Raw genomic sequence first — 10,427 nt, forward strand, 5'->3', positions numbered from 1 at the left:
ACGGGGGCTAGTCTACACGCACGGAGGACGGGGGCTAGTCTACACGCACGGAGGACGGGGGCTAGTCTACACGCACGGAGGACGGGGGCTAGTCTACACGCACGGAGGACGGGGGCTAGTCTACACGCACGGAGGACGGGGGCTAGTCTACACGCACGGAGGACGGGGGCTAGTCTACACGCACGGAGGACGGGGGCTAGTCTACACGCACGGAGGACGGGGGCTAGTCTACACGCACGGAGGACGGGGGCTAGTCTACACGCACAGAGGACGGGGGCTAGTCTACACGCACGGAGGGGGGGGGTAATCTATACGCACAGAGTAGGCTAGTCTACACACACGGAGGGTCTGTGTCTGTTCATCTGTCTTTTCGTCTTCTTTTCTTATTGTCCACCTGCTTGTGACAGAGAGCCTTCTGTAACCCTGTCTGTCCCATATCACTACTTTAGCCAAGTTTGTCATCTACCTGACCTCATCTGAAGGCATATCTCATAACCAACCTTGTTTCGTATATTTGTTCAAATCACTTTCAACCAATGTGATTTGCCGTTAGCGTCGGTCAATATTTTCCCAACGGCTACAGACATTGACATTGAATGGCCCCTTTCACTCTTTGGAGATCAGCAGAAAAGGCCCGAGTGTGTTTGACTCACTGACAACTTCCTGTGTTTCCCAATGGTTTTACCGCCGTTGCTCAGGAGCAGCCGAGGTCTAGGATCCCGACGAACAGATGTCAGTCAGTGAGCCAGAAAACACTGTGATTCACAGAAGTGTTTGTTTGCAGTGTCAACATAGACTGTGTGATAGGAGATAGGAGCTGCCCCTGGGTTTGTGTGCTTTCTGTCCCTGTCTAAATGGTGGTTCTCTCTGGCTGGCGACCCTTTGATACCCTCTAGTGCGTTGTCAGTGAAGGGTCTTTCGTAGTTTCAACAATGATGTATTTCAAAAATACAGTATTCTAGAAAGGGTATTGTGTTCAGTGACAGGTTCAATACAATGACAAAATTCTCACAATGTTAAAAATAGTCACTTCCTCCACTACAAACAGTGACTGTATAAAAGCTACAGGAAATACTATCTCCCTCAGGATAACGCATATACAACAACACTATTGGTGGTAGTAGCATGTTATTAGCCTTGTAAAATCCATACAATTAAATAGAACACTAGAATGGACATTGGCGTCCCAGTAGTGCGACTAAAAGGGCTGTCATCTTGGTCAGTAATATAATGTGTCTCTATGGTAACCCTTACGGATTTCACATGAATCTCACATGTGGTCCCATGTGAAGTGTTCCAAAAACAACGCGTTTTCTTGTGATCCCGCGTGATCTTATGTGAAGTTAATGTGACAACGCGTAAAGCAACATGTGATAACATGAAACCACACGCGTGTAAGCAAGTGAACACATGTAAAGTGTTCCAAAAACACTGAAATTGTTTTTGTTTTTTTTAATAAAAGGGACGAGCATACCACATTGTAATCTGTATGCTTTCCAGAGAGAGGAGGCCGAGGCTAAGGCCAAGGAGGAGGCCGAGAAACAGCGTCTGGACAGAGAGAAACACTTCCAGAAGGAGGAGCAGGAGAGACTGGAGAGGAAGAAGGTCAGAAAAGATCCATGCATTCATTCTACTACATGAGTATACCCCACCAGCGTCCTCTCTACCCCGGTACCCGCATCTGTGTGTATAGCCCACTCCTATCGAATTCCAGCCATTGTCGCGCAAACAGACTGTTTCTGCACTATTGCCATCTCCTTACGGAATTGTCACGCCAAACAGACTGGCACCGTAACAGACTTGCAGACTTACTGTATTTCTTCTGTACTGCCTGCACTGTACATATTCCAAAGGTACATAGGGAAATGTTTAGTATACATTACAGTAATCACACATAGAGCCTTATTCAATCAAAACTGTTATTATTGCGGGATCAGTCAAAAATCACATTGTTCTAGTAGCAACAGGAATTATGCTTGATTTAGCTTATGGTTACGTTTCTTTTTGTTTCACTCTTTAGACAAGGATTTGTTGAACATAATATCAACTCTCATATTCCTGTCACCAAGAAGAATGATGTTGGCTTATCCTGGCTACTTGTTTTGATTTAATAGGGCTTACAGTCTCTGTTTGTTTGAGCGGAAGATTATATACTAGGTCCAAGACCTCAGGCTATATATAAACAGTTATGGCGGCGAGTGAGTCCTAACCGGCCCAGTCAGTGTGCAGTCCAGGGTTATGTGTTCTGCCCGCACCTGGTGTACCACTCACAGTCAGACCATGCTGCAACCCTCTGAGTCTGCTCTCACTCTTGCTCTTCCTTTCTCTCTTACTCACCCTCTCTTTTTCTTTCCGTCTGTCTCTTGTCCACCTTCGTCCCTCACTCTCCTATTCTCTCTTTATCCCCCCCCCTTCTTTCTGTCTGTTTCTCTCTCCCTCTCTTTCTCCCTCTCTCTTTCTTCCCCTCTCTCGCTCTCTTTCTCTCTCCCCTCCTCTCTCCCTCTTTTTTCCCCCTCTCTTATCTGAGGCCCATGCAGCTCAGCTGGCCGAAGCAGCTCCACATTGTGTGTTGAGCCAGGCTCTAGTGGTATTTACTGCACAAGAACAGTATGTCCTCTACCCAAACCCCTGCTGAGTCACACGCCTCTGCACACTGCTCCACAGCTGCTGTTACATACCTGACTGAGTATGGATTCTGTGGATCACGCACACCACTGGAGGCTGCTGAGGGGAGGACGGCTCATAATAATGGCTGGAACGGGACACATGGACAGGCATCAGTTGTACAACTGACTCGGTATCCCTTTAATGTATTTGATACCACTCCACCTATTCCGCTTCAGCCATTACCACGAACCCGTCCTCCCCAATTAAGGTGCCACCAACCTCCTGTGACACACACACACACGGATCACCTAACTTTCCACTTTACCACTAGCATGTATCACAACTCCACATCAAAGCTGCCCCACATCTGGCATATCTGTATGTTTTACTTGATTTATGGCAGCTACCTCTTCTCTTAGCATCATGGCTATCTTGCATTCAGCTAGGCCGTCATTGTAAATAAGATTTTGTTCTTAACTGACTTGCCTGGTTAAATAAATAAAACGAAATAACTTGTACCAGGTAGGATTTGGGTGTTTGTTTAGCTGCTCGGTGCCAACAAGGAGTCCATTGAGATTACGTTACTGCACAGTTACTGTATTACTGTGATTCAACCCATGGGGACTGAGCACTTAATCTGCATCCGCCATCTTGTTAACATTCTCAGTCTATTCCCTCTCTCTGACCGTTGTCGTCGCTGTGCCTTCTTCCTTAGCGTCTCGAGCAGATCATGAAGAGGACGCGCAAGACAGACGGAGTGGAAAAGGTACGTTTGTTGTGAAGGCACAATGGCAATGCACTTCACTCGATTTAAAATACATGTAACACATGATAATCTATCTCTGTATAGAAAGACACCAAGTCCCCACCTCCCTCCCAAGTCAATGGCAAAGAGGCTGAGAGCAGCAAAGGTAAGCAGAAAATGAAAAGCAGTGTAAACGGCGTCCATCTTTGTTCATTATTATTGCTCTTGTGTTCAGGAAATCGGAGTCAAACAATTCATCTCAATTAATCCTGAAAGGAAATGTATTGTAAGTGTAGTGGGCTCCCGAGTGGCTCAGTGGTCTAAGGCACTGCATCTCAGTGCTAGAGGCGTCACTACAGACACTCTGGTTCGAATCCAGGCTGTATCACGCACATTTGGCCCAGCGTCATCTGGGTTTGACCGGTGTAAATAAGAATTTGTTCTCAACTGACTTGCCTAGTTAAATAAATACATTATAATTTAGATTTGTTCATCAATGATATCCGGGGGGGAACGGATTCAAACATCAGTGGGCTGTGTCCATGGTCCTTTTCCAGCCTCTGTTTCACTGCCACATTAATGGAGAAGTTAAGCTCTAGATACTGACTGGTTTAATAAACTAATTAAATCCCACTGGGCACAGACGTCAATTAAACGTCTATTCCACGTTCGCTCAACGTTGATTCAACCAGTGTGTGCCCAGTGGGATAATATGGCTTCTTTGATTGGATGGCTGTATCAGTCTTCATGTTAACTTTGACATTTGTTCACTCAAAATGAAAATGTAAATCCCCATGATTTAGGCCAAATTCCAAGTTACACACCCATAACTTAAAGTAGGATTTAGCCGACTGCGTGTTGCTTACGTGATGTATTCCCTTCCTCTTCCTATATAATAGGAATCTTGTTGATTAGAATGCAGGGATTGAACTTCTACTTTTTCCCCCTCTCAGTTTAGCTTCGGCACTTTGTCAAGTCAAGTTTATCTAACCCGTTTGTAAGTACTAAAATACACGTTTCGTAAGAGCTCTCAAACGATAGAACGATAGAGACATACGCATGAGCATGCACAGTCAAAAACAGTCAACGTAAATAGGCAGCACAAGTATCTAATTAGACTAGGCTAAAAGCCTGAAGGAGATAAATATGTGTTGCTGTTAGTAAAGTACGATAGTTACGGACAAAATGGATGAAAGGATAAGAAGGGTCCTCCCTCCTGACATGTAGAATGTCGGTCTTTGTTTCATCGCCATCTGCATTGTGTTCCTTTCTCACATGAAGAATATTTAATACTATTGTTAGAATCCCAGCCCCACTGCTTTCATTTAGGACAGTATAACCCATGTGTGTGCTTATTGTTTGCAGTCCAAACCCAGTCTGGGGGATTTTCAGTTTCTGGGAATATCTTATGGCAATGCATAGCATTGCAGGGTTGGATTAGTGACTGTAAATGGACCACATTCAGCCCATCAATTCAATTCCGTTTTCTTCTAACATAAGACACAATAAATACAAATATTCACAAATATTACTCCTACTTATACAACCCCCATCCCCATGTTACCAGAGACACACACACACACACACGCACATACAACATTTGCAGATGAGAAGGATGAGTAGGAATGAGAATAGGGGATTTGGGTACATGTGGCCAGGATTCCAGCATGGTGGAAACCATTATTGGAGGCACTGATGTGGTTGGGAGTCCAGGCAAGTTGGGTGGCGTTGCTCCTCTCCAATCAGGCCTTTGGACATACTCACACACACACACATGTGCGTGCACACGCACTCACACACATGCTCCAATATGGACGCACGCACACAAGCCCACACACACACATACACACACATGCACACATGCACACATGCACACATACATACACACACGCACACGCACACGCACACGCACACACACACACACACACACACACACACACACACACACACACACACACACACACACACACACAGCCGCAGTATGTAATCATGAATCCAGCACTGGTTGGATCCATCCTGCATATTGAGTTCTGTCTGTGCTTGCTTCAGGGTGGCCCTGAGAACTGAGTGTGTGTTTTACAGTGGATTTAATTTGTTTCCGCAGCCTCTGCTGACTACCAGCCAAGCCCAGAGATCAACAAGAATACAGAGAACGACCATAGTGGTGAGAGAGACAGGTAAGGTTCAACAACCGTGTCCTCTATTTCCTGGTGTTAGAAATGTACAATAGCAAGCCGTGCACTATTGTTATTACAAGACCACCATGTGCGCAAGAAAACCAGAAACCAGCAGTATTGGATGTCTTCTAATCAAGACTTGTGACGATTTGTATAGTTTCAAACCACGAAAGAAAACAGAGAGCCTCAATACATAGGCCTGCAGTAGAATAGTAGAGATATTGTTTATTTATCTATAGAAATATGTTTTTGTTTGTGAGGGATAGTGTAATATAAGGTTTGAGGACTTCAGTTAGCCTCTGAGGGCAGACCAGGGTTGTATTCCGTGATGTCAAACGTTATGAATGTTGCAGATAGATAGATATAGAGCTGTCACCATTCTATCTGACAATCATTTCTATCTACGTTATATCTACAGTATAATGTTACATCTTCCTGAACAGGCCCGAGGGGAAAATCTGCAACTGAACCACTTGGGGCCGTAGTCCTTTTGTCTGTAACCATGTTTCACCCTCCCTCCCACCGTAATCATGTCCCTCCCACAGCTCCACGGTCCATGTGGTCAACGGTGTCCAGCCAGCCAGCCACGAGAATGGCCTGCCTAGCAAGGGGGACACCGCACACTTTGAGGAGATCATCCAGCTAGCCAATCAAGGCAACAGCAGCAATGGGGGGCGGGAGAAATCAGAGAGTGACATGCCCACTGAGCCAATCCTGGCCTTTGAAAGTGATGAGCCCTTCCTGAAAAAAGTGGGCCCCATGAAGCCTCAGCATGTCGCAGGTACATTGACAGAGGGAGAGAGAGGGAACTCCAAGGGCCGGTTTCCCGGACACAGATTATGTTTTGTCTTGGACTAAAATGCATTTGAATAGAGCATCTCCATTGAACATGCTTTTCAGTCTAAGACCAGGCTTAATCTGTGTCTTGGAATCTGTGTCTTGGAAACCGCCCTCAAATGACAACTTAACCTAATAATATTATATCAGCTCTGCCAATATTTGCAGTAATCCAAGCAAGGAATCGTATCTCAGTGTCCTCAACCTCCGAAGGATTTTTTTTTTTTACAGTGTTCTTAACTATAGATTAAGCTGGGGTTCAATTACAGCAGTAATAATGGTCTCGCATCTGCTCTGGCGGTTGACTTCTCACATTAGGGCCAGGGTTCACAACGTGCCATAAAGCGGCGCCATGGGTTCGTAGTGTTGTCCTTGGCAACGAAGAGCCATCCGACTGAGCAGGTCGGTTTAGTGCCGTCTCAGATGCAATTCGTCACCCGTGCGTACGTGAGTGTCCCGAGGGAAAGAGAGGGGGAGAGAAAGGGAGGTAGAGGGTGACAGAGGGAATCCTCCAGCCCCCAGTGTGCCTAAGGGGACACAGGGGAGGAGGGGGAGTGAGGTATCTTAATACTGACTGCTTTCGCTCCAGGAGCTCTGGTTGCTACGCTCAACACCCAGTGTTGAATTCCATGAGTGTTGGGGAGCTAGCTAGCTGCCAGGGATGGAAACAGAACCCCGGCCCAGTTATGTACCCCCATCCCCCTTACCCTCCTCCCCGCGGCGTGGTCAGCATTACTGCCCCTCCCCTGAAGGCTTAGTCCCCACCTGCCAGCCTGCCAGCAGGTCATAAATTATATCCAAAGCAAACAGAAGAGGGTCACCCAGCTGCAGAGCTTCAGCCACACGAGCTCCAACAATATGAACCACTTTAATCAGAGTGAATTCACTCTGCCACTCACACTGCCTTCAAGTCACAGTCTCAGTCTTTCACAAGTTAACATCACATTTCTAATCTGCCCTGTCTGCATACCCCGCACTCTCTTCCCATGATGACTTGGAGGCGTTATTTGGTTTCTGGCCGTGGGGCTGGGGGTTCGTGACTGGGGAGATGAATGTATCCACGCTGATTGAATGTTACGACGTAATTCCATAGATTGGCAATCGGGGACATGTTTATTTCTAAACATACCGCCGGGGGCTAATTCAAATGGCGATACTCGTGAGCTATTGTGGTGGACCGTTTAGCAGCCTGACAGGTGCCTCTGTCAATCTATTGCTACTGTTAGCATCAATCACGCGGTGTTTATCACACACGTAGCGCTAGCTAGCTATCACTCACTCACATGATGGGTGACTGAATGGTCGTTGATGGTCGGCCATTAAAAGGAGTCAGGATTCTGTCTGGAGCATCTGCTGCTTGGTTTGATTAGCCTCTTAATTTCCCTATAAAAACACACCTATAAAGCCTAATGGGTTCATGCCCTTTGTGACATGCACTCAGGACCTTTTCAAATGTAGTATTGTAGCCAGGTCAAGGGTTTATACGCCTTGTCATTAGCAGGGTCAGTGAGGGTGGGTCCTCCTCACACATTTACAAATGCTCAAATTGGCGACCATTTTGGCTCACCATTCAGGTGGCGCATTCGGAACGGCTCAAAATGGACATCGTTTTGGATCGCTGGTGTTTTTCTCTTGTTGTTGTGTGGTGTATCACTCACTGTGTTGAAATTGACGCTCATCTTGTCCTCTCCGTCTATTATCTCTCCAGAGGTCCTGTGAGGTGTGCCACTCATGAAGGCGATTCTTAGGCCCCCCCACCTTCCCGAACCCAGCCTCTGCTCGTACGGGTAGAGAGCCCCCTTCTTCCCGAGGGGCACTTCCCCTATGACATGTGCCAAACCAATCACAGACTGCTTTCTAGGCCCCAAAAAACATAAACTTTGCCTGGGAAAAGGGCCGAAGAAGATGAAGAAGAAGAAGCAAAAAAAGACACACGTAAAATACAAAACAGGATATGACATCATCGCCACCTGACAGGGTGCATCAGTGTTACCATTTGTAGATGGTAGAAGATATCACAGCATCAATTCTTCCATAACAGTATCGTCCATGGTAGATTTCACCAGTCCTGAGGGGGAAAAATACACTAATGAGTCATTGTTATTATTATGAGTTGAAAGAGAAATGAGTTGGCTTTTTTGTTTCTAATGTTTAGTTTATTTAAGTTGAAGAGAAATGTAAAAACTGGGTAGAGTTTTATGTGAATAATGTAAATGAAAGCGTGAGCGTTGGACTAAAGGAGGGAGGGGTCTGTGGAATAAATAGGGTATGAATTTATGAAAAGAAGCCCAATGTTTACTTAACTCCTGCCTTTCAAGGTTTGCCCAGTAACTAATATGAAATGAAAACATAATGATACGGCCTCTGTAAACATGTTCTGTAAATGGAGCTTCGCTGCAAATAGAATGTCTCCAAAATACCGAAGAAGATGTGTTTTGACAATGTACGTTGTTGCAGCACAGCGTCAGCCGTCTCCAAGGAGTGCTGTGTCGACAGGTTTTCTGTTTTAACTGTTCCACTCCTCAATTATGATTGATTTGTACTCTGAAATGAATATAGAAATGAACAAGGGATCAGTTGAACAAAAAAACAGTGCACACATGGGTACTCCAGATTCAGAATTGGTAAGCCTTGGGTCTAATCAGTGATCCATTCAGTTTAATCAGTGTTGAAACAGAATGTACACAAGGGCATCCCATCCCACCATTTTAAAAATCAGTATGCAGTTTAGTTTTTGTTCTAAACCTGAGCAAGAAGCATGATATGTTGCCTCCTCCATTGAGATTCCACAGATTCGAATGTGTTTGAAAATGAAATGCTGGTGTGTGTATATGCTATAAATATATTTTGTTGTGGGTTGAAGGGTCAGAGAGAGCATCGGAGTCTTATTAAAGAGAAAATTGTTGTCCAGTTGTCTGTGGTTAAGTTTTCCTTCGTTTGTTGGATGAGATTTGGAATGACACTTGAAACCAGCAAAGAGACGACAAAGAAAACACAATTGTTACAAAACTGGCGAGACCAGGCTGAAAAGACAGACACACTGTAGAGTATGTTGAGGTTGAATGTGCTCATCGATTCTCTTAATGTCTGTCATTTATCACAAACCGACAAATCGGACAAAGCGCATGACGTTTCACCAAGTAGTACAGTTAGGAAATATTTCCCCCTTTTAAGCTGGCCATCAAAGTACAATGCCACACAACCACCAGAAAACCAGATCTGGAGATGGTTTTGAGAGAGAGAGAGACTGTCTTTTAGGGGGATACAGTGACTTAGCTCAGCTGTCCCCTTCAATTTGGTCTTCTTTTCCCAAAACCCAGTGGGTGTCCATGCCTCCCATGCCCTTACCCCATCAGCCCCCCACTGTTCCCACATTTTGGTGGTGAGAGGAGGGCTGACAATGTTGATGAACGTTCGCCATTTGCTGTTTGCCATTCGTTTTCCCTGCAAAAGCAGCTGGGCTCTATTACCAGCACGATTTATGTCCCTCCGCTCCCCAACGCAAACGCATGCAGTACAGATCATCACACGTAACTCTCATTTGACTAATATGACTTATAACCACTAATGCACTGTGGCGAGACTCATGAATAATGTCTATGACTTATTGCTAGACAGTAATGGGCTTGGCTAGGGAGAAGTATGTTTGACTTATTACTTCAAACACAGAGTTGCCTTCCCCACACTACTGGTGTGTTGAAGTCACTGTAATGCCTCTAAAGTTTTGAGAATCTCTTCTCTATCTTTGATTCACATTTAGTTTCGTTTCTCGGGTATTGCCCGATTCATGTCTTGAAACAATGACGTAATGGTTTTCTTATTGACTTAACCTCCCCTGTGTAGTTGGATCAGTGAATATTGCTAGAATGTTTACGTGTCCCTATAGAGTATCAACTAGATTTTTATGAGCACATTATCTAACCGTATAAATCTTCGCACTGGGATAACATCTAGCCGACTGACGCAGTTGCTTAGATTAGAATAGTCACTAGAAAATCTATTTAACAGCTGTATTCATCCGGCCCAGCAGAGGGCAGCCATGCAACACAGAGGTGTCAAAC

At 45.2% G+C, this 10,427-nt stretch overlaps 1 protein-coding gene across 8 annotated transcripts in view; it reads left to right on the forward strand.

Moving 5' to 3' along the window:
* LOC129837902 (MAP7 domain-containing protein 1-like) overlaps nt 1–9,279 on the forward strand; it is a 69,731-nt gene extending 60,452 nt beyond the window's left edge. For all 8 annotated transcript variants that reach the window (XM_055904414.1, XM_055904415.1, XM_055904420.1 and 5 more), the window contains 6 exons: nt 1,501–1,605; nt 3,323–3,373; nt 3,458–3,518; nt 5,457–5,529; nt 6,075–6,310; nt 8,075–9,279. In XM_055904414.1, coding sequence (XP_055760389.1) covers nt 1,501–1,605; nt 3,323–3,373; nt 3,458–3,518; nt 5,457–5,529; nt 6,075–6,310; nt 8,075–8,085 — 537 coding nt within the window. In that variant the 3' untranslated portion in view covers nt 8,086–9,279. The remainder of the gene's footprint in view (nt 1–1,500; nt 1,606–3,322; nt 3,374–3,457; nt 3,519–5,456; nt 5,530–6,074; nt 6,311–8,074) is intronic.
* Nucleotides 9,280–10,427: the final 1,148 nt, after the last annotated feature.

The sequence above is a fragment of the Salvelinus fontinalis genome, chromosome 38, assembly GCF_029448725.1.
Source record: "Salvelinus fontinalis isolate EN_2023a chromosome 38, ASM2944872v1, whole genome shotgun sequence".
Taxonomy (NCBI): domain Eukaryota; kingdom Metazoa; phylum Chordata; class Actinopteri; order Salmoniformes; family Salmonidae; genus Salvelinus; species Salvelinus fontinalis.